This window comes from Sinocyclocheilus grahami, unplaced genomic scaffold (genome assembly GCF_001515645.1).
Source record: "Sinocyclocheilus grahami isolate Dianchi unplaced genomic scaffold, SAMN03320097.WGS_v1.1 scaffold232.1, whole genome shotgun sequence".
Taxonomy (NCBI): Eukaryota; Metazoa; Chordata; class Actinopteri; order Cypriniformes; family Cyprinidae; genus Sinocyclocheilus; species Sinocyclocheilus grahami.
The window spans coordinates 721307-745929 of record NW_015505411.1 but is presented as its reverse complement, the minus strand read 5'-3'; the positions used below and the strand labels follow the sequence as shown (position 1 = coordinate 745929).

Genomic DNA, 24623 nt, shown 5'->3' with positions numbered 1-24623 from the left:
CCGGACCTCACTTTTGGCCACTACTATATGGCAATTAATTAACTTTCCAACTGACCGCCAAACCATATTGCAAAAACAAGCCATTTGTATGAGGATTGTGGGCTTTCATGGAGTTGTTGGAGCCACTGATTGAACTCATGTTCACATCATTGCTCCAACTGTAAACGAGGAGACATACCAATAGGAAATGAAGCATCAGTAGTAATTTGTGATAATTTTGCACAATGCAAAGCATTAAAAAAACACATTTAAATATCAAAATATTTCAGTGTCTTAATTAAATTATTTTATTGTAGTTACATTAAATGATTGGTGTTGTGCTGCTGTGACTTTACATGAGCAGGCTCACTATTGACTGATTCAGAGGTTGAGGTCAGCCATTTTGTGTTGACATCATTGTAGTCCTTAGTTCACAACACTTAAGTATCACCTCAGTCAACACTTAAGAATCAGTCTTAGACTTTACTGAAAGCTGCTTTTAGCTTCTTTATAAAAGTCTCCTACTCTTAGAAAAGTCCTACTTTTTACTACGAATTTTTTGACACAAGTCAAAGCATAAGACTATTCTTAAGAGCATTTCTGAGAAGTTTTATACATATGGGCCCTAGTCTTGCGCAATCTGACTCGAACCTGAGATGCAACACTCCCACCTAGAGGTCAGTCAATCTTAGATACATGGCAAGTCACATGCTATATCTCCATGTGGGGCTATTCTATGTGCTCTCGCTTTCCAACACCTACATATTCCCTAAGAAGGTGTAGAAAGGTGGAGAAAGTAAAGCCAAATGGAAAGTGTCAAGTCATGGCATGGATAGCATTCCAGAGCCTGGCTCCTGCATGCCGGCCAGAGGCCTATTTATATTGACAGGATGAGGCCCGGGTGCAGTGGCAGAGGGAGAAGGATGAGGCTTTGCATTTCCAGTGTGCAGCCACCACGTCCGTGGAGTCTAAGTGTGTCTCCGTCCCCTTTCATTATGCAACCCCATGTGGGCAGAAAATCCCCATTTACTGTTGCCCCTCTCCAGCTCAACGTCAAACCTCCTGTTGCTGGGGTGGAAAACAGTGTGTGTTGTACAGATCAGAGCACACAGAGCTCTGTGTTTATGCACTCAAACTCACAGAATATTAAACATCTGAACCCAGGCTATAAATCTCACAATTTTAACTTGAAAATTTGACCCTGCTTTTTTGACCCTACTGGGCAAAATGATTGCTATACTTTTTCCCTCAGATCATCTACATCATTTCTATAATAACAACTGATAAGATCAGGCTAAACTTACTAACTTACATGCTGGTTCAGACTGGTTTATTGTGGTTAGAGTTGGATTAATGCTAGTCTAGCTAGTGAATGCATTTTACTATAGCAAAACTAAAACCTGTTTCATGCCACATGTCTTCAACGCATAATCTAATCAAATTAACTGTTTGCAACATTCACATTGCCTGTGTAAGCAACTTAAAAATATGGTGAAAATGCACAATAAACCCATTTATCATCAAAATATTTTGCAATAGAGGATTTTAAGAAGCAACATACAAAATTGGAAATAATTCACACATTATTTCATTTACATTAGGCTCACAAGCAGCACTTTCAGTTTGGTAAATTTGATTGAATTCAGATAAGCAGTGTATGACTACACTTGATCACACTCTGTAGAGTTTAATTACTATTTGGATGTAAATTTAGTGCTTCTCCTTATGTAAATTAGATTTCAATTAGTCATCATTAATTTAGTTTTTAATTGAATTTTTTTTTATTCAAGTGTGAAAATACTGTACAATGAAAATTCTGTCTGTTGCAGTTACAATAAATAGTGCTGCATACAGTATGTGATGCTAATACAACAATTACAACAAAAAACAGCTGGTCTATTCCGCATGGGTCTCTATACAGTATATTCCCTGCCACACAAAAATACATACCCAACTAACAAAAATGTTCTAAGAACATTCTGCTAACACGAACATTTTATTTCTGAATGTTCTCTTAACATTCAAAACATCCAGATTTTAAAATATATATATTTTTAATTAACTTTTTTCTTGGTTATGCGAATGTTATCATTCCATTTTATCATTTTGCAAACATTATGGGGACATTACTTTTGAATGATCTCTCAACAATCTGAAACAAGGAGTAAAATATACAAAATGTTAGACAAATGTCCAAGTAAGATGCTTCAAGAAAAAAAGTCACATTTAAGAAAGTTATTTCCCTTAACCAGGAAATTAACGTTCTTAGAATTGACAAGACAGTTGACCCTGAGAGGTCAGCTAAATATCTACAGCGGATCTAAAATATGAATAGTTAATTATAACTAGTTATGGTTAATTATTCATATTTCCTGTCATGAGCTGATTTGTTACATTAACAATGTATAAATTCATAAATTTTTGTTCTAACCTTTAGAGAACATTATTAAAAGCCAGATAACATTGAATGAACATTCTGATAACATTACAGGAAGAACGTTTGTTCATAATTTTGAGAGAAGCTTGCCTTGAACCTTGAACATTAGCCAAAGATCTGAGATCATTCGCTGTTGGATGAGTATAATCATCATTATAATCACTGTATTTACACATTTACGCTTGAAAAAAAACCATCTTGGTTTCTATCCCATCCCATTCTTTTGTTCATTTCAGTTCTCAAATTTTAAATGTATATCTAACTTTTTTTTTTAATTTGGAGATTCTATTTAAAAAGCTGGTCAGCCGCTGCTCACTCCACAAGGTTTGTGTCAGTATCTGTTTATTTCCACTGCTGAATATCCACTGGGATTGTTGACAGTGGAAACAACAACAACAACAGACTTACATGCGAGTAGAAACAACGTCAATAAGCATCACATTAAGGTAACCATCTGACTGATAGCGACTGGTTGTTCAAAGAATATTTCCTCAGTGTTATCAGCGGAGTAGAGAGATCAGCTCTAATGAAAATGACCTTTTAAAACCACTAAGGGAAGGTGTTGAGTTGCACTTTTAATTTTAATGAGAGGGATAGGGCTAGCAGATTAACAAAAGAGCTGGAGAGTTCACAGACCTCATCACTTCTTTGCAAGACATAATGAGCTCCAAGACACCAGCAGTTACTGGAATGAAAGCATCTACTAAATGCAAGTAAATATCCAACTCAAACAGCAGCAACATGATTCTTAAGGTGGGTAATGGGACCACACAGACATGTCTTTGATCTGTTTGCCACCACTAATTTCCACTTTGGACACTATGCCCACACACACTGTGGAACATCCCTCTCAAGTAGCAGTTCACCATCAAGAATATCTCTGAAACATCTGTACACACATAACATGCTCTCTCAGATGATCTCCCCTGATCTCCTCTCAGTGCAACCATCTCAATAATGTGTGTGCTTTATAGGCAAACAATGATGAATTTCAACATTGCAATGCCAAAATGGAGAAAATATGGTAGATCTGATCTAGTATGATATTTGAGTTGTTTAGACCATCAACAAATAAATGGTAAGATGTCTAGTGAGCTTAAATTTATAGAAAGTAGAGACATTGATAAGGTTATGTTCAGTGTCTGATTTATGGGGGGGTTTGGAAGGGCTCTGATCCCACTAATTAACACTTGAACTCCCCAAAGGAAGTCAAAACAAAAGCTCTTATATGTATTGTTTTATTATATGTTTTGGATGGTAAATCTACAAAATATAAGTATTGTCATTGTCACTTTAGTTTTGTACAGCACAAACATATATAAAGATTTGCATTGCACAAGAACCTCAAACAATTACTGACAACAATTCTATTTAAAAGTCGACTCTCCTGAAAGTCATTGAATAATTCATACACTCCCTTTGTGTTTGTGTTCCTCTGGAACATTTGCAGGAATCATTCTGAGGTTACACAGTACTGAGGAGTCACTTGCAGGAGGGACTGAGTTTGGCGCCGCACCAGCAAGACTGCAGCGGTATCACTAAAAATAGCATCTGTTTGTTTGTTAACCTTCCAGAGTTGGCAGGAAAAAATATCAAATTTCTGAATCACCAAGCAAAAGTGGCATCATAACTGTCTTGCTCACTGTCTAAGATCTCATTCACACAGTAAACAATGCAGTTTATTCTAATAGCAAGTAATCTATGCCAGGAACAGACCGTTTCTCCCTTACACAGGCTTGATGAATAAAAAAGGACATGAAGTTCATAAAAATTTCCTAACGTTTTCCTCATATGACACAATTTAGTTCTATTTTATACCCAGTATGTTTTTGTCGGTGCAACAGAGCTGAGAATAGACAGAGAATGGCATTTTCAAGCCATAGATTCCCCTGAGAATTTTCCTTTTCTTTTTAAAAATGTTATTTAATTATTATAATGTTACTTCAAGAAATTTTCAAATGACATAACCACAACAAATTACCACAAATGAGAATTTTGAAAACACTTTGTACTTTAAAAAGTTCCTAACAAGTTGCTAATTGACATCATGACAGTCGGGTTCCGGTAGTAAAAATCCCATTCATAATGTCTAAGGGAGTTGATCTTGAACAATAACTTATAAACCTTCATACAGACCCACTGTAAGCTACAAGGTTGTTAACTGATGGTATATGATTTTGTTGAAGGAATTCTTCAACAGTCAGAGAATCGCGACAAGCAACTTGCGCCAGAAGAACACTTTAGTGCCCACCCACTCCCATGAAGTACTAAAAATGACATAGGCTGTATCGAAAACGCCCTCCTATAGCCTCATTCACTATTCCCTCCTCCAATAATACAGTCCACTGATTGCTGTGAATGCCTTCTGGTAGACACAGGAAATTCCGACATTTCTTCCAAATTTCCAAATACTTTTTTGCTTCAAATCAAAGATTGTAATGTTGTGATTCACCTTGTAGCTTGTTGGTTTGGTTCATGGATTTTAACTCTTTCACAGACTTAAAAAAAAAAAATAAAAATACCCATGAAAAAAATTAATGAAAAAAACTTCTGGAACCAAGGCTGCTGTAAAAGTGTACAGGCACTGTTGCACTTTAAACTAGGCCATGCCTAAACTTCAATACTGCTATTCCACAATGTCTGCTTTCATAGACGCTATTAGGTACATTTAAGACAACAACACAACCCAATGCTAAGGGATACTGGCAATACCTGAGTAGCATAAACCAGGTTATCCTACCTGACTAGTGGAAGGGGGTTTCCAGTCACTCTGCATTCAAGGCGAATAGGGCTTCCTTCTGCCACTTCCTGGCTCTTCAGTTTCTGGGTGAAGTGTGGAGGAGCCATGGGTCCATCTAGACTTACCCCTCGGCCCTGATGCTCATCAGACCCAACATCAGCCAGTCCCTGGTGCATACTTTCCTGCTGGGGCTCAGATGAAGATGAAGAGGATGAAGGTGGCTGAGCCTGCTGTATGGCCAGCCGGTGGCTCCTTGGAGACAAGTAGCCACTGTCGGGCGAAGAGGAGTCTTCATCACCTTGCTGATCCACACGTGTGGAGCCTTTGAAGATGGAAGAGAGCTCCTCAATGAAGGTAGCAGCTCGGCTGCAGAACTCGGTAGCTGAAGCAGCTCGTTCATTGAGCTCTAGGCCTCCGTGGACCAGCCGGGGACGGTCCTGCTTATATACTGGTGTGATGGATTTTTGGCAGACAAACTTTTCGGGTGATTCAAGAGCAGTGCAGGGCTGATTAGGCCTGCTGAGTGGCATGCTCTGATTGGATGTGACTTTACTTGATGTGGCGTCAGTTGACTGAGATGCTGAATCTGGGAGAGAGGGGTCTTTGGTTTCTGAGTAAAGGGGCAGGTGCTCTGTGGGAACGGGGGGTTCATCTTGGTCATTTGGGTCATCTGCATCACTCATGGCCTCACGAGCCAGGTCCAGACTGAGGCTGATCTCGTCCTGGCTCAGGAAAGCAGAAAGTTCTGGAAAGTCCCCGTCCCCACTCTCTAACTCAGCCATTGAGGCCAAGTAAACCTCGCCATCAAGAGGTGGCACTGAAAGCATTCCCCCATCCCCCTCCAAAGATACGCCCCCTGGAGGACACGCCTCTTTCATCAGCAGAGAGATGGGGAGTGTGTCATTCCAGCTCCCGTCCTGCATCCTGCAATACACAAATCACAAAAGAGAAAAGTGAGAATAAAATTGCAGACCATCTTATTTAAAATTTTTTTTAAAGATCAGGAATATCAGAATCATAGTCCTAAAGACAAGCAATTTCTGCAATTTAAGCCACATTCATGCACTTAAAATTTGAGATTGATCATGGACAGTTGTTGTATGATGACTCAGGCTGGCATACTTTGGGCACAGTTGTCCAGCATTAACAAAGGCTTGTCATGAGGCCCAACAAGGCATGAATGCCATTTAACACTCATGCTGACTTTATCTCTTTTATTCCCTTGTCTATCATCTACTCTTCACTGTCCCTGCATCAATCTATATCTATTTTTTCAGTGCCGTCACCCAGCACTGGAGTAATGGTTGCTGAAAATTCAGCTTTGGCACCACAGGAATAAATTACATTTTAAAACATATTAAAATAGAAAGCTGTTATTTTAATTTTTAATAATATTTCACAATATCATAATTTATGCTGTACATTTGATCAAATAAATAAAGCCTCAGTGAGCATAAGAGAGTTCTTTCAAAAACACCAAAAGGCCACTTTTGAACGGTATTGTATATGAATAAAAATAATGACATTACTTATTTAGAAGTAGATATTTTTTATGTAAACATATAGGCCTAAATAAAACATTGTATATAAATATATAGCAGTATTTTGTGTATGATGGTAGGTTGTCTAGGTTGTCTAGGTTTCAGGAAGGGTTTTAAGTTTGCTTTATGATTGAAAAATATTGCTTCATCACTTTTGAGAAAAACACATTTAAATCCAACAGTGAATGATGGTATCCTCAATAACCTGTGGAGAGGATCCTTCGCCATAATTCAGGGGAAGTGTTTGGTCTGACATACTGCACACTGGTGAAACATTAATATGAGACAGTGTCTACAGCATAGCGAAGCCCTTCTACCAACAGATCAGGTCTCTGAGAAAACACACCTCAGCGTGCAGAACTGGGAACTGGCTGGTGTGTGTGAACACTACATTCACATGTCTGAGACACATTAATGTGACCCTACTAACTTTATGACTACATTTCCACTGTAAACTTTGTTTACACATGTATATTTATTATTTATGGCCTATTAATTGATGTCCTGCAGTGCTGTATTATAATAATGTCTCCAGGTTTTGTTATAGTTGACTTTGTTTACACAATGTTTATGTAAAGTGTCCAGGTGTTGTATGTAAAGGTGTGCAGGCATGTGTGCATTTGAAGGGACGTGACAGTGTGACTTTCTCCCCATCATGGCGTCCTGAAGACCAGCTGTTGTTATTTTTAATCCTCAAGGGCTGCATTTCACAGCAGCAACCACCTCCCCACCAAGAGTAGTTTTTTTTACACGTAAGCGCACACACACGCTGCTTCTACATTATTCATGTGAAAATTATGGCATCTTTATTCTGTATTGATGAATTATAGATAGCGGAATATGAATATGATATGCCAAACAATTGTGAAAGCCAAGGCTGACAGACTGACATGCTTGATTTTCCATCTCTGACGCAAACAGTTGAATGCACTTTATCAGAATAATTTGTAAAAGTATAGAAGTATTAATCTGATGGTGGATGAAACTGAATGAAGTAGTGAAGTAAATGTAAAGCTGAAACTATATATCTCCGATGACCATTCATTGAGAGTTCTGAATCTAATTATACAATTTACTTAAATTTATAGTTTTGTATTAGCAGAATGAAACAAGTCACATGTAATCTTCTACTACCAGACAAAAGCAAAAAGACAATGACATTTCATATATATATTTTTTTTTAAATAGCCATTTACCTTAAGTCAGTTTTTGCAAATGTCCGTCCTCGTCAGAAGGTTTCAGTTTTTCTGAACTTCTCTATGCCAGAAAAATAGAACAGATGTGTTTCTTTCTTCAGGGAGTTGTGGGTCTTTTCGTCTAATTATACAATTTACTTAAATTTATAGTTTTGTATTAGCAGAATGAAACAAGTCACATGTAATCTTCTACTTACAGACAAAAGCAAAAAGACAATGACATTTCATATATATATATTTTTTAAAATAGCCATTTACCTTAAGTCAGTTTTTGCAAATGTCCGTCCTCGTCAGAAGGTTTCAGTTTTTCTGAACTTCTCTATGCCAGAAAAATAGAACAGATGTGTTTCTTTCTTCAGGGAGTTGTGGGTCTTTTCTCTGTCCTATGTTTCTTTTGTCTTGTTTTGCCGAGTGCTCTGAGGTGAGCCGGTTAGTGTGGCTGCAGAGTGGCCTGCTGTCCCATCTGTCTCGGGCCCTGACCGCTTACTCAGCACCGCTAAATTTGGCCCCTAGCTCAGGTTACACAGAGCTTCTCCTGCATCGGCTTGCCAATTTTCAGCGGGTGTGGAGTTTACTGCCCAATGAGAACACAGGAAAAGAGATCACATCACTGGCCTGGAGACCTGATGGGAAAGGTCAACTCCAATAATATTTCACTGCCTTTTTTGTATCATTAGAATTGGACATATCAGGGTTATTATAGTTAACAAAACCATAAAAAATTTTACTTGGGGGGGAGGCACTCCACTGGTTTAAGAGAGGTATTTGAGACGGATATGGAAACATTGTAGTAAAATTAAAACCGTTTTAATTAAAAAAATATATATATTTTTGGAAGAATATTAATAAAAACTAATAATATCTATTGATACTAGGGCTGCACGATTATGACAAAAATCATAATAGTCGATTATTCCTTTGAAATTGCGATTATTAATTTACGATTAAATGAATGATGTTTACACCTTTGTTTGACGCAACTGCATGCCATATTTTTATATGAAAATAAACAAGCTGAAATTTTTTTATTGCTTTTCTATAGTATCAAGCCTCAAATGTCAACTATAAATCGGATTGGTTTCTCTTTAATAAAAAGGTAAAAATATGAATGGTATTATAATGTTATACTAAAACTAAAATTAAAACAATGGAAAAACCCTTAAGATAACATGTAGAAAGAAAAAAAAGCATCTTAAGCATGCAGAATAACATTAGTAGACTTTGAACGATTATGTAATTGTGGCATCCGTAATTGTAATTGCGATTAGAAATGTAGTCTTGGGCTGTCTAGTGACCTCAGGTCCCTCTCTGTTATAACCGAGATTAGATCTGCAGAAGACAACCCTGAGATACATTACATACAGGTAAAGTCTGAAAACACTAATAAACATGATTTTTATCCCAACATTGACATTGTCAGCACTAACGAAAAAGGGGAAAAAATGCTTTAAAAAACGTGCCAGATTCTTAGAAATGTACTCTTTGTATTCATGTTGGTGTCATATGGTTCCGAAAAACATTTACACCATATTTAAGAACAGTTTATATGTAATGACTCTAAATAATCTTGTGGTTTAACTATGAAGTCAAAGTTATGATATATTTTTCTTACACCTTCATTACATGTGACTGTGACTATATTAGATTTCATGAATTAATAAATAACAAAAATCATAATTGTCGATTATTCCTTTGAAATTGAAATTGCGATTATTAATTATGATTAAATGAATGATGTTTACACCTTTGTTTGAAGCAACTGCATGCCATATTTTTATATGAAAATAAACAAGCTGAAATTTTTTTATTGCTTTTCTATAGTACCAAGCCTCAAATGTCAACAATAAATCGGATTGGTTTCTCTTTAATAAAAAGGTAAAAATATGAATGGTATTATAATGTTATACTAAAACTAAAATTAAAACAATGGAAAAACCCTTAAGATAACATGTAGAAAGAAAAAAAAGCATCTTAAGCATGCAGAATAACATTAGTAGACTTTGAACGATTATGTAATTGTGGCATCCGTAATTGTAATTGCGATTAGAAATTTGAATAATTGTGCAGCCCTAATTGATACTAAGATAACATTGAGACATATCACTTCAGTCTTGTTGAAGTGTACTTTACTTTTATTCATTCACTCATGAATACACCATTCATGTAATTTATTCATCTTATTCATACTTTTTATATCATTTCTAATTTATAACATGCCCAGGTCCAAATTAACCAGATGTGTCCAAAATATACACTTTTTTTTAAATAGCCATTTAGTATTATAGATTAATTGTATTATTTATTTTTCTAAATGTACATAGAACTTTATATTATCTTGTGCTTGTTATCATTGTTCTTTTTGCTATTATTTTTACATAAATATTCTTGTATATATTTCTATCTAACCTTTTATGATCATCTTGTAGAACTAATTTCATCGTCAAACAAGTGCTGCTGCTGATTCATTGCAGGTTTCACAACTAAAACCCTAGATTTAAAGCAATGTTTAATGTCTTATTGTTTACATTACATGACTAAAAACCTCAAATAAAATTTCAACCATATACTGAGGTATCTACCAAGCCACCATTGTCATGTTATATGATTGCTGTCTGTAGTCCTGGCATTCAGTGTGGGAGACACAAAGCAAGTGGTGCTGTGTGATGCAGAGAAGGCAGAAATTCTCCACCTGTTCCCTGTTGAATACCCAGCATCCTGCATGCACTGGACGGAGGTGCACGGTGACAGCAGGTGTGAGTTTTTACATAGAGAGGATCCATTTTCTTTCTCTATTGATTACGTGGTTTCATTAATCTGGTTTATTTTTTCTTCTCTAGCACATTGTCCTCATTCAGCGAGTCTGAAGATGAGTCCAGTCGTTTTCTTCCAAAGTTACCCACTTTACCTAAGAGGTGAGATTCTGAGCTTTTGTTTGTCTTCCAGATGGCTGAATGAGAAGTACTGGTCACTCTTTAGTTTTTATATTTTGTAATTGTTTTTATTACTTTTCCATTTTCCTTTGTGCTGTGTTTGTGTTCAGCTACAGCACCACATCAAAGATATTTAGGTAAGAGGACATTTTATGTGCTTAATATGCTGATTATTTGTATTTTTCTTTGTCATACTCTTTATGATTGGTCATCTGCATGCGGCATGTGTCAGTTTGACTGTGTGTCCGCTCTGCTTAATTCTTATGTGTTATGTTTTTGTCTTTTGCAGTGAAGAGAAATCAGATGAAGTCACAAACCTTTTGGGGGAAGTGAGGTCAGTGTTTTATGCACTGAGTGTTTTCTGATGTTGTATTGTGACTGATAATGTGTGATGTTTATTTGCAGGCTCAATATCCTGGTGGTGGGGGGACCATCTGGATTTGTGGAGCTGTATGCATATGGCCTGTATAAGATTGCTACGCTGAGTGGAGTAAGATATAACATTTTCATTAATAAAAATGAAGTAAATTAAAAAAAAAAGTAAAAGCAGAAAGTTAGTAATGTATTATTTACTTCATGTGCCTCTCAGATCTCAGGGACGTGCCGTAGTCTTGGGCTGTCTAGTGACCTCAGGTCCCTCTCTGTTATAACCGAGATTAGATCTGCAGAAGACAACCCTGAGATACATTACATACAGGTAAAGTCTGAAAACACTAATAAACATGATTTTTATCCCAACATTGACATTGTCAGCACTAACGAAAAAGGGGAAAAAATGCTTTAAAAAGCGTGCCAGATTCTTAGAAATGTACTCTTTGTATTCATGTTGGTGTCATATGGTTCCGAAAAACATTTACACCATATTTAAGAACAGTTTATATGTAATGACTCTAAATAATCTTGTGGTTTAACTATGAAGTCAAAGTTATGATATATTTTTCTTACACCTTCATTACATGTGACTGTGACTATATTAGATTTCATGAATTAATAAATATCATTAGTTTTTTTGGAGAGGTTTTTTTTGCCATTATGATGTCAGGTCATATTTTATCTTTATGCCCCAAAAATAACATCAAGATGGTGGATCGGTTACTTTCTCTTTTCTTAGTCTGACAAATGTAACGTTTCAATCCACAAAGTGCTGAATCAACACCAGTTGAACTCCAGCAAATTTAATTATGGTGTAATTATATCAGTACTATAAGTTTATGTAACTGTTATTTATTGAAGGTTGATGTGCAAGTAAACAAAGTGCAACCAGGTTGAGTCACACATAACCTTATACTACCAGGTTACATGTGGCGTCTGTATTGAATGGAATGTATGAGGTTGATATCAATGGTTAACAGTGACTGTGTTGCAGCTGGACACTGGACTGCTGTCTTCATGTTTGCCTGAGTTGACCAAGATGGCACGCAAGTTTACACACATTTCCACGCTGCTACAGGTGAGAGTCATCACTCGTGTCTCATAGAAGCTGTATCCTTTTTTTATGCACACAGAGTATCTTTCATTCTCTTTCTTTGTTGTTTTAGTATCTGCGTCTCTCTCTCACCTGTATGTGTGAAGCATGGGAGGAAATTCTTATGCAGATGGACCTTCGCCTCACTAAGTTTGTCCAGGTTAGAGTTCATCACATCTGAGGCATCAATATCCTGGTGGTGGGGGGACCATCTGGATTTGTGGAGCTGTATGCATATGGCCTGTATAAGATTGCTACGCTGAGTGGAGTAAGATATAACATTTTCATTAATAAAAATGAAGTAAATTAAAAAAAAAAGTAAAAGCAGAAAGTTAGTAATGTATTATTTACTTCATGTGCCTCTCAGATCTCAGGGACGTGCCGTAGTCTTGGGCTGTCTAGTGACCTCAGGTCCCTCTCTGTTATAACCGAGATTAGATCTGCAGAAGACAACCCTGAGATACATTACATACAGGTAAAGTCTGAAAACACTAATAAACATGATTTTTATCCCAACATTGACATTGTCAGCACTAACGAAAAAGGGGAAAAAATGCTTTAAAAAGCGTGCCAGATTCTTAGAAATGTACTCTTTGTATTCATGTTGGTGTCATATGGTTCCGAAAAACATTTACACCATATTTAAGAACAGTTTATATGTAATGACTCTAAATAATCTTGTAGTGTAACTATGAAGTCAAAGTTATGATATATTTTTCTTACACCTTCATTACATGTGACTGTGACTATATTAGATTTCATGAATTAATAAATATCATTAGTTTTTTTGGAGAGGTTTTTTTTGCCATTATGATGTCAGGTCATATTTTATCTTTATGCCCCAAAAATAACATCAAGATGGTGGATCGGTTACTTTCTCTTTTCTTAGTCTGACAAATGTAACGTTTCAATCCACAAAGTGCTGAATCAACACCAGTTGAACTCCAGCAAATTTAATTATGGTGTAATTATATCAGTACTATAAGTTTATGTAACTGTTATTTATTGAAGGTTGATGTGCAAGTAAACAAAGTGCAACCAGGTTGAGTCACACATAACCTTATACAAATGTACATAGAACTTTATATTATCTTGTGCTTGTTATCATTGTTCTTTTTGCTATTATTTTTACATAAATATTCTTGTATATATTTCTATCTAACCTTTTATGATCATCTTGTAGAACTAATTTCATCGTCAAACAAGTGCTGCTGCTGATTCATTGCAGGTTTCACAACTAAAACCCTAGATTTAAAGCAATGTTTAATGTCTTATTGTTTACATTACATGACTAAAAACCTCAAATAAAATTTCAACCATATACTGAGGTATCTACCAAGCCACCATTGTCATGTTATATGATTGCTGTCTGTAGTCCTGGCATTCAGTGTGGGAGACACAAAGCAAGTGGTGCTGTGTGATGCAGAGAAGGCAGAAATTCTCCACCTGTTCCCTGTTGAATACCCAGCATCCTGCATGCACTGGACGGAGGTGCACGGTGACAGCAGGTGTGAGTTTTTACATAGAGAGGATCCATTTTCTTTCTCTATTGATTACGTGGTTTCATTAATCTGGTTTATTTTTTCTTCTCTAGCACATTGTCCTCATTCAGCGAGTCTGAAGATGAGTCCAGTCGTTTTCTTCCAAAGTTACCCACTTTACCTAAGAGGTGAGATTCTGAGCTTTTGTTTGTCTTCCAGATGGCTGAATGAGAAGTACTGGTCACTCTTTAGTTTTTATATTTTGTAATTGTTTTTATTACTTTTCCATTTTCCTTTGTGCTGTGTTTGTGTTCAGCTACAGCACCACATCAAAGATATTTAGGTAAGAGGACATTTTATGTGCTTAATATGCTGATTATTTGTATTTTTCTTTGTCATACTCTTTATGATTGGTCATCTGCATGCGGCATGTGTCAGTTTGACTGTGTGTCCGCTCTGCTTAATTCTTATGTGTTATGTTTTTGTCTTTTGCAGTGAAGAGAAATCAGATGAAGTCACAAACCTTTTGGGGGAAGTGAGGTCAGTGTTTTATGCACTGAGTGTTTTCTGATGTTGTATTGTGACTGATAATGTGTGATGTTTATTTGCAGGCTCAATATCCTGGTGGTGGGGGGACCATCTGGATTTGTGGAGCTGTATGCATATGGCCTGTATAAGATTGCTACGCTGAGTGGAGTAAGATATAACATTTTCATTAATAAAAATGAAGTAAATTAAAAAAAAAAGTAAAAGCAGAAAGTTAGTAATGTATTATTTACTTCATGTGCCTCTCAGATCTCAGGGACGTGCCGTAGTCTTGGGCTGTCTAGTGACCTCAGGTCCCTCTCTGTTATAACCGAGATTAGATCTGCAGAAGACAACCCTGAGATACATTACATACAGGTAAAGTCTGAAAACACTAATAAACATGATTTTTATCCCAACATTGACATTGTCAGCACTAACGAAAAAGGGGAAAAAATGCTTTAAAAAACGTGCCAGATTCTTAGAAATGTACTCTTTGTATTCATGTTGGTGTCATATGGTTCCGAAAAACATTTACACCATATTTAAGAACAGTTTATATGTAATGACTCTAAATAATCTTGTAGTGTAACTATGAAGTCAAAGTTATGATATATTTTTCTTACACCTTCATTACATGTGACTGTGACTATATTAGATTTCATGAATTAATAAATATCATTAGTTTTTTTGGAGAGGTTTTTTTTGCCATTATGATGTCAGGTCATATTTTATCTTTATGCCCCAAAAATAACATCAAGATGGTGGATCGGTTACTTTCTCTTTTCTTAGTCTGACAAATGTAACGTTTCAATCCACAAAGTGCTGAATCAACACCAGTTGAACTCCAGCAAATTTAATTATGGTGTAATTATATCAGTACTATAAGTTTATGTAACTGTTATTTATTGAAGGTTGATGTGCAAGTAAACAAAGTGCAACCAGGTTGAGTCACACATAACCTTATACTACCAGGTTACATGTGGCGTCTGTATTGAATGGAATGTATGAGGTTGATATCAATGGTTAACAGTGACTGTGTTGCAGCTGGACACTGGACTGCTGTCTTCATGTTTGCCTGAGTTGACCAAGATGGCACGCAAGTTTACACACATTTCCACGCTGCTACAGGTGAGAGTCATCACTCGTGTCTCATAGAAGCTGTATCCTTTTTTTATGCACACAGAGTATCTTTCATTCTCTTTCTTTGTTGTTTTAGTATCTGCGTCTCTCTCTCACCTGTATGTGTGAAGCATGGGAGGAAATTCTTATGCAGATGGACCTTCGCCTCACTAAGTTTGTCCAGGTTAGAGTTCATCACATCTGAGGCAAACAAGCCTATAAAAGACATCAAACGGGATGGCATTCATTAGTCTTTAAACACCTACAAGTGCAGTAATGGACTGTGATCCATTGATGCCATTGTAAATGGCTCTGTTTGTCATTTATTAGAGTTCCAAGAGACAGTTGATAGTTTCTCTCAATGAATGATAATGTTGTTTTACAGGAAAAGAACACGAGCACTCAGGTTCAAGATGAGTTTCTGGAGCTACTGTTATGGGGACATGCCAGGTGCACAATTCATAAATGATAGTTTTTGAAGAGCACATATTGTCATATTACCGTGGCAATTGTGGCGTTAAGCTGTGGTGGAAAGAGTGGTGTTTGTTGTCCATTTTAAATTTCTGTTTATTCTGTTTGCAAAATTATTTTTTTCACGTGAGTAATGTTTGTAAAATCACATTAATTTATAATATTTGACTACAATGAACCCATAATATTTATTTAATATAAATATTATATATATATAAAAATCATAATGTTTAATATTTATTTATAAAAAAAATTAACACATTATTTAATATAAAATGTTTTAGATTAAATATAAATCTTATTTTTGCAAGCTTAAATCTACTTATGCTTGTGTTTACTTTAAATGGCCAGCAGGAGGCACCATACGTTACAAAACATACATAGGATATAATAGAAATAGCAAGTATACAGGCATGCAAAATGTGGGAATGTTTAAGATCTGGATAAACAGGAAAACAGCTTTGCAAGTGTCTGTTGGTTTTGTAGATCTCAGCCTGGGTTGGACACTTTTTAGCTTATCTGATAATGTGTTGTAGGTGTTTTTTGAGTATTCTTTAGTACAGGGATCCTCAAATCTGGCCCACAAGATCCACTTTCCTGCAGAGTTTAGCTCTAACCCTAATCAAACACACCTGAGCATGCTAATCAATGTCTTCAGGATCATTAGAAAATCACAGGTAAGTAAGTTTGATCAGGGTTAGAGCTAAACTCTGCAGCGCATTGGCCCTTCGGGGCAAGATTTGAGGAACCCTGCTTTAGTATAACCAACCCAGACAATGATATGATAAATATTTTTGTTGAACTGTGTGTGTGTATATATATATATATATATGTATACTGTGTATATATTCTGATTTCTGAGTCAAAAACGTCTCTTTCAGCCCTGAACTTCAGGCTCTTCTTATGAATCAACTCACAGTCAAGGTAAATCTGCCTGGAATGAGGAATTAGGTTGACTACATTAGTTAGCCCACTGTCAGTAATCATGCAACTATCAACTGCGTTCATCATTTTGTTGTTTATCCGCTCAGGGCTTGAAGATGTTGGGTCAGTCCATTGATTCTTCCTATTCCAGCATCCAGAAACTTGTTATCAGTCACTTGCAGAGGTGCGTATCATTCACTAGCCTTAACAAGCACCAGATTGTTGCAGATTGGCATGTACACTGAGAGTGTTTGCTGTGCACACAGTGGCTCTGAGGCACTGCTGTATCATCTGAGCGAGGTCAAAGGAATGGCGCTCTGGAAGCAGAAGTTTCAACCTCTCGGCCTGGATCCTGCAGCCATCGAGGGTATTTTATAGTCCAGTGTTATATTTTAGTATTATTTATATACTGTTATAGGATTTATTAATCTTTTGAATCGGCTTTTATTTATTTTTTTCAGTCTTTATTTTAAGTTTAGTTTAAGTTTTAGTAGTTTTGTTATATGCTTTTGTCATTTTTATTAGTTTTTTTCTATATAGCTTTAATTTATTTTTCAGTTTTTGTTTTATTTATATTAAGAGTTTTAATTTAAACTTAAATTAAATGGAATTAAATTAGTTTCCAAGGCAACAGTCATTTTTTTATCTAATGTTTGTAAAATGTTTTTTTTAATAAATATTAGTTTTAGTTGAGCTGAGCTCAGATTCATCGGAGGCATTTAGTTCTGCATTGCAGAATTTTAGTTACTCTTCTGTAACTAAAAACAGTTGTTTTAGCAAGTAGAATGAAATGTTTATGCATTCTCTTTTGTTCATGGTTTAGATGCCATCGTAGCTGTGGGCTCTTTTACCCTGAAGGCCAATGAACTTTTACAGTGAGTTTAATCTTATTCTACCCACTTTATCTTGGATGTCTGTTCTCTAAATGTAACTCTCAACTGATTGTCTTTATTCCAGAGTTATTGATAAGAGTATGAAGAACTTCAAAGCCTTTTTCAGATGGCTGTATGTTGGTAAGCTGCAGTTTTTTTGAGAGCTTTAGCTTTAAAAAAAAAAAAAAAAAAAAGTAAAAACTTTAAGATAGTCAAAGCCTAGTGTCCTGCCTTGCTGCAACTAATATTCAATTATACTAAAATGTTTTTTTATTGTTACTTGCTGGTATTGAATGAAGTTCATTTACAATCAACATTCTTATTTTAGCCATAATGGATTTTTTTTTCCATGTGGTGGCTGTTATCAGCTTGTATCAGCTTGCATATCAGGAAATTAAAATGCGGCCTCATTATGTTTTGGAACAGATTAATATTGTTTTTGTATTGTGTTGTAACTGTTTTTGCTTTTCACAGCAATGCTTCGTATGTCAGAAGATCACGTTCCTCCTGAGCTTAACAAGGTGTGATATCAGAAATCAATAGACATAAAGAGAATACAAGAGTGTGGGTGAAAAAGTGGTGGTGGGAAATGTAATCAAGCAAATAATCTAAACATAATATATAAAAATGTATAAAAGATAAATATAGATAATAAATATTAAAATAACATTTCTACAAATGTATACAAAAAATATTTGTGTTTCAGATGACTCAGAAGGATCTGGCTTTTGTGGCTGACTTCCTGTCTGAACATTTCAGTGCTGTGAGTGAAAGAAAAGCACATTATTTTAACATTAAACAAACATTTTGTGAAACATATTCTTTCCCCCATTTCAGAATGAGGAGCTGTTTGATCGGAAAGGGAAGTATTTCAACGTTGAGCGTGTCGGACAGGTGAGGACCTTCTTACATATTCTAGTGGAAGTTCTTTTCCTCATTTCATTACATACTTGGTCTGTTGTTGTTTTTTGCAGTACTTGAAGGATGAAGATGAAGACTTGATATCTCCACCCAACATGGAGGGCAACCAGTGGGTGACATTTGTAAAGCAGAGCACTCACCTAAAAGGTAAAATTACACCTTCATTATTAAACCACAAGACTGCTAATGTTATCTTATTGTTTTGTGAAAAAATTGAATATGAGAAATTAATTACTTCTATGTTTGATTTGGTTGCAGACAGTCCGCTGCTCTTCCCCACGTACCCACAGAAGTCTCTGCACTTTGTCAAGAGAATGATGGAGGGGTCCATTGATCTGTGCTTACAGAAACCAGCCGTGAGTCTCTAAACAAACACACACACACAAGCGCACACACAAACTTCAATACTATCTCTCTAGCTCTGTAAATGGAATCACATTGAAAGGGTTAGACACAACTTTAATACTCCAGGACAACAGTTTTACATGTTCTGCTTTGACCCCACATGAAAATATTACCTCCACTCAAAAATTTACAGTGTTTTCTCCTTCACAAAATTGGACATTCATCCTGTCCTCTTTTGACGTCCATCCCGTTCTCTTTTTCAGAAGATGCTCTAACTTGCTTTCTCACATACAAACTCCATCCATTATCGGTCTCCAGCACATATGTATATCAGAAGCATTAACTACATTATCTGGATTGCTTCACCCTTCCTGCTGACCATTCTTTCCCAGAGCACTAATGCATCTGAATCCTAATCATACATCTGTGTGTGTTTTTCAGGAGGTGATTGGGCATTCAGTAACACAAGCTGTGTGTTTGCGATTGTACACTGTTCCTGAGAGGTAATCCATATTCTAGATTCAGTCTGTGATTTACCATACACAACCTAAACATTTAATAGTACACCTGCTTTTGGATTTTGTGGTTTTAGTACTACTAATGATTTGTCAGGAAATAACTGATGATTTGATTTGAGTTAAAGAACCAGGACTTACTGTTGACAATATGATGATTTCTGTGTTTTGTTTTTGATAGCTCTGAAAATACACCGAGATTGTTTGAGCTGCCTTCACTGTAAGTGGACCAGTCATATCCTTATAATTAGGCTAAGAATACTGTTTTGTAATGGTGAATTCTGAGGCTATAGTGCTTGTCAGTGACGTCCATAAAGAGATAACAGTATGTTGTTGATAATAAGAGTGTGTTTTAATGCAGGTGGAATGATAAGAAGGCTGGTATGCATCATGTAGTGTTCTGCATGCCAGAGATCTCGCCCTCTAAAATCTATATTCTGAGGAGAGCAACAGACCCCAGCAGGTACACATACCTCTTTTATTCTGTTCTCTGTTGTATTTGATTACAAAGAAAAATATAATGAATAGTTTTTTTTCCCATCACCTCTAACTGAATTAACATCCAGCAAAAATTCTTCTTAAAAGGTTTCTGAAACTTTAAACAGTATCATGACTGAATTTGTGTATGTGTATTTCAGGTCTGTCCCTAATGGTCTGGTGGCCCTAAACTTCAACACTCCTCTCAATTCTAGTATAGATGATGAAACACCTGCACCAACTTCTGCGTGAGTTCATCAGTGGGAGTAAAAAAAATCCCGTACTATGAAAAATTGCCATTATTTAATCTTTGATGATATATGCGTGCATGATTAAAACTAATTGTTTTTTAGTGACAGTTGCTACAGTTGCCTTGATGCCCGTTTTTATGACGACGAGACATTAACAGTGGTATTGCGAAGTCGGGAAGATGACGAGAATAAGATGCGTGTCCTTGCTCAGCTTCATCTAAACTCTGTATTGAGCTGGAATGAAGAGTTCACTTGGGACCTTACGCTTAGGTACAGCATACTTGTTGATTTACACCAGTAACCTTTCATTTTGTATTGAATTATTTCTTAAAGAATTGTAGCATTATACATATATTGCAGTAGCCGTTCCAGCAATATACTAGATTGTAATACAGTTAAGCTTATTTTGACATTGTGGCTCTCCACTATTGAATGTCCTGAATTAGCACTCTTTTGATGTGTTGTCTTTGTTGTGGTGTGTGTTAGGCTGGAGCAGCAGACTGAAGGGATCCCAGTCCAGTGTTTGGCCTGGGGAAACCAGAGCAGAGAGATGGACAACCTCAAAGCTCAGTTTGTGGCAGTTAATGGGATCCGCAAGGTGGCCTGCGTGGTAAGACTCTACAACTTGAGGAAAATTTTAGCCATTTAGGAGAATAGTTTATATTGAAAATATTGATTGATGTATAACTACATTAAAAAAACATAAACATAAAGAATAATTATTACAAAACTGTTGAATTGTTGAAAATGAATGTAATATCACTTCCATTAAAGGGGTCATATGATGCTGCTAAAAATAACATTATTTGGTGTAATGAAATGTTTATGCGGTTTAAGGTTCAAAAAACATTATTTTCCACATACTGTACATTATTGTTTCTCCTCTATGCCCCGCCTTTCTGAAACGCTTCGATTTTTACAAAGCTCATCGGTCTGAAAAGCGAGGTGTGCTCTGATTGGCCAGCTATCCAGTGCGTTGTGATTGGCCGAATTCCTCAAGCGTGTGACGGAAATGTTACGCCCCCACCATATTGTGATGCCTGCGGCAACCACATGTGACAACCCCGGGCTGGACTCCGCTTCATCTACGGTGAAAGCCGATCCGGCGATCGACAGCGCGAAGTTGAAGTATTTCCTCAGCGACCAGCACGGATCAGCTCTAGGCATGACGAAGCGATATCGTCCTCTTTTGTAAGGTCAACCAAACTAGTTTCGCTTTCACAACGAAGCACACAGCGCCTTCACGACATGGCGGCGGTGGCAACAATACTACAGCGAGAATAAAAGTTACGCCTTTCTTTACGTGAACATTTGGGCGGTGTTATGCAAATCTTCCCACACAGTGACGCAGACATGTGGGGGCGTGTTAGAACGAGCCGTTTTAGGTAGGCGTGGCTGACTCTTAACTTTTATAAAGAATATCTCTTTGGATTTGAGACTTCAGTCTTTGCAACTTTACAGATCTTCTTTATGCACCAAGAGCTTGTAACACTTCAAAGAGAAAGGAAAACTTGAAATCGCATCATATGACCCCTTTAATGTGCATTCATTTTCAATCATTTATTTCAAAATAATTTATAACTGTTTTTAACAAAGTCTAAGGAAAAACAGTTTAATTATTGAAAATGAATGTAGTATTGCTGCCATTTATGTGCTTAATTTTTTCCCCAAATATTTAATTATTTAAAAATAATGAAATTAATATAATTTTGAGCAATCATAATCAAGAATTCAACTAATTGTATAGCATGTAAATGGTAAATAAATCTCTTCTCTCTCTCTCTCATCAGCTCAGTGCCAATCTGAGACATGTACGTGTGTTCGAGATGGATGCAGAGGAGGAAGAGGAGGAGGAAGAGCGTGCTGATGAGTCACAGGAAATGAGCTCAGACCAGGACAGACTTGAGGACACGATGACAAATCAGAGTGATGCTGGGGAAGGTGGAGATGGAGCAGGGGGGGCTGAAGATGCTCAGGTGGCAGGTCAAGGGTCAGGAGACATTTTGGATGAGACTGCAGGATCAGACACGCTTTGAACTCTGACCTGAGATCCAACATGTTCTCCACAACTGAACTATGGACTCCTCTGTTATTTCTGGTCTTGTTCTTTTTGTATTAAAAATATTTTGTGATAAAGATTATCTGTTGAACATTTCACATTCTCATTTGTAAATAAATGGATTTACTGTATAATAATCTTGGGTCGTATCAATCAAAACTTTAGTTTAATATATCAGTGTCTCCCCTAGGATTAGGGTTTTCAGCTGGGATGGGTGGACACCTGAGGTCCATGAAGATACTGCACTGTAGAAATGCGCTATTCACAGTCAACCATGATTCATTTATATTCTATGACTGAAAGTTACCATTAACAGCTTTACAGAGATGAAGTGAGTAGTATTCAGCTAGTCATGTGACCTAAACATGGCTGCCTCCATGTAAAATAAAACTACTTTTACAGAGTGCAACAGTCTCATTCTTTTCCTCCATCGGGATTGTTATTTGATGGTATATGCTTCTATTGAAACCATCAGCCCGTTTTTTTTTTTTTTTTACTTTTTAAAATAATTGTTCAGCAGCAAAATTCCTGGTGAAAAACTACAGTACCCATGATTCTCTCCACCAAATATCCGAATGGTGACAAGCAAAATAACAACAGAAGATTTTAGTGCCTACCCACTTCCATGAAGTATTGTGATTTTTGTACTCAGTTTCCCTACATTGTCTAAATACGGTGTTTGCAATAAACAGAAGATATACTGTATTGTTTTTAATTTGTCATTTGTAATGCGTCAGGGGATTGTAGTTCTTTACCTCATTTAAACCAATGAGTACAGTCTTGTAGCTTTGTCTTTTTGTCTGATTTTCAATTACATTTTTGCTTCAAATCAAAGTTTGTAATGTGATTCACCTCATAGCTGCTAGGTTTGGTTCATGGCTTATAACTCTTTTACAAAGACTTTTTAAAAATCCCTATAAGAAACATACTTCCAGAACCAAGGTTGATGAAAAAGTGGCTATGCACTGTTGCTCTCTATTAGATTTAATATTACTAGAGTGAGTTCTTTTTTTTTTTTTACTGGGGGTCCTGGATTAGCTGGGAGTTGATGGCCCTTGGGTCTGGAAAGGTTGAAAACCCTGCTCTAGTATAATAACAACCTCTCTTAGTCTTTCTTTCTTGCTCACCTGGAAATAAAATGACGAAAACTTTTGAAGTTCAGTCGCTAGGACTCTAACTAAAATTAAATCCTAAACTTAGTTTATGTCAGTTTTCTTCGTACAAACATGCTGGTTTTGCCATTAAACACAAAAAAATTCAGTGTCTCATTAAAAAATTTGACAAAAATCTCATGACGCTAACGTATTTCAGCATGCATCTCAGAAACAGCCAATGCAAATATTAGATGCAAACTTTGAACATGCAAAGATGTAGTTGTTCAGCCTATACCATATGTGGTGTGTTCAGGTACTACTGTTTTCAACTTAATCAAAGTAAAAATATATCTTTTTGTGGGAAAAAAAGTAGGCCTTAAGCATATTCCTTAGGTTTTTCCTGAGCTCTTGATACTGTATAGATATTTTCTATACAGTACTTTTAATGCAAAAACTTTGTAATGCAACCTGTCTCGGTTTTCTCAATGTTCTGACTAAGGCTCCAGGGCAGTGGCTCTCACCTCACTCTTTTTGACTCCAAGGCCCCCCATTGCCCACAACAATATTCAAAGGCCCCCTAGCCCTATTTTTTGTTTTTAAAATGTAATTTAGTCCATGGACACTACTAGTTTCAGTAAATAAAAAAAAATTATATTAAATTCATTACATTTAAGGTACTCTAGGAGCTAAAAATTTGTGCCAGACTTTATTCATTTACATGACTTTTCTAGAAACGTCTTTTAAAATTAGGCTTAGTCAGATATCAAGGTTTTCCAAGACTGTGTGAATCCTGGTTCTTCAAAGGAAACAAACAGATGTTGAGGGGTGAATTAAAATAAGAAATATACTAAAATATACTTATATAATTGAATTCACCAGCAGCTAACTGTACATTTATTTGACATTTAAATATAGTTACATCGACAAAATATAGCTTTGGGTCATATATTCTGTTGTGGTGATTGATGAGGCATCTCTTCACAAGAGCAAATTAATATTTGTTGTGCAAACACAGTTAACACTTAAATTGGCATCAGTGCTATTCAAATTTAGCCTGAAGCATAATTGAGGACTGGTTTGTTAGCTCCGCAAGATGTATTAAATGGGGAATGTTTTAATCGATAGTAGCCTGCAAAAAATACTTTGTTAATGTCCAAAATAAATTGTAAAGAGTAAAAGAATTCGTTTGCCTTAGAAATGTAATTTAGTAAGTTAGTACAAATAGTTGGTTACATTAGTATCCAGGAAAAGTGCAAAATCCCCTCAATAATACGTAAG

The 24623-nt window shown here is 36.3% G+C and overlaps 2 protein-coding genes across 2 annotated transcripts in view; one reads left to right on the top strand and one right to left on the bottom strand.

The window, feature by feature from the left end:
• Nucleotides 1-7994, bottom strand: part of palld (palladin, cytoskeletal associated protein) — an 89847-nt gene extending 81853 nt beyond the window's left edge. The window contains exons 1-2 of the mRNA XM_016288540.1: nt 7894-7994; nt 5157-6080 (exon numbers count right to left, since the gene is read on the bottom strand). Coding sequence (XP_016144026.1) covers nt 5157-6079 — 923 coding nt within the window. The 5' untranslated portion in view covers nt 6080; nt 7894-7994. The remainder of the gene's footprint in view (nt 1-5156; nt 6081-7893) is intronic.
• Nucleotides 7995-8278: 284 nt separating this feature from the next.
• Nucleotides 8279-22859, top strand: LOC107597467 (anaphase-promoting complex subunit 4-like). The gene is made up of 27 exons (XM_016288539.1): nt 8279-8528; nt 10512-10644; nt 10731-10805; nt 10934-10960; nt 11113-11157; nt 11229-11313; nt 11413-11520; nt 12190-12273; nt 12362-12448; nt 15802-15866; nt 16769-16811; nt 16919-16995; nt 17078-17178; nt 17635-17686; nt 17769-17824; nt 18158-18204; nt 18390-18446; nt 18521-18577; nt 18658-18751; nt 18863-18960; nt 19391-19452; nt 19646-19684; nt 19826-19927; nt 20103-20189; nt 20295-20462; nt 20679-20802; nt 21983-22859. Exons 1-27 carry the CDS (start codon nt 8279-8281, stop codon nt 22226-22228), a joined length of 2469 nt encoding a protein of 822 aa, XP_016144025.1. The 3' UTR covers nt 22229-22859.
• Nucleotides 22860-24623: the final 1764 nt, after the last annotated feature.

Bases quoted from the DNA above. Each gene is read 5' to 3' on its own strand.
- LOC107597467 (XM_016288539.1), top strand. From the start codon at position 8,279: ATGTTTCTTTTGTCTTGTTTTGCCGAGTGCTCTGAGGTGAGCCGGTTA. The intron at 11,314-11,412 runs GTAAGATATAAC...TGTGCCTCTCAG, and splicing joins AGATTGCTACGCTGAGTGGA to ATCTCAGGGACGTGCCGTAG. The intron at 15,867-16,768 runs GTGCACAATTCA...CGTCTCTTTCAG, and splicing joins CTGTTATGGGGACATGCCAG to CCCTGAACTTCAGGCTCTTC.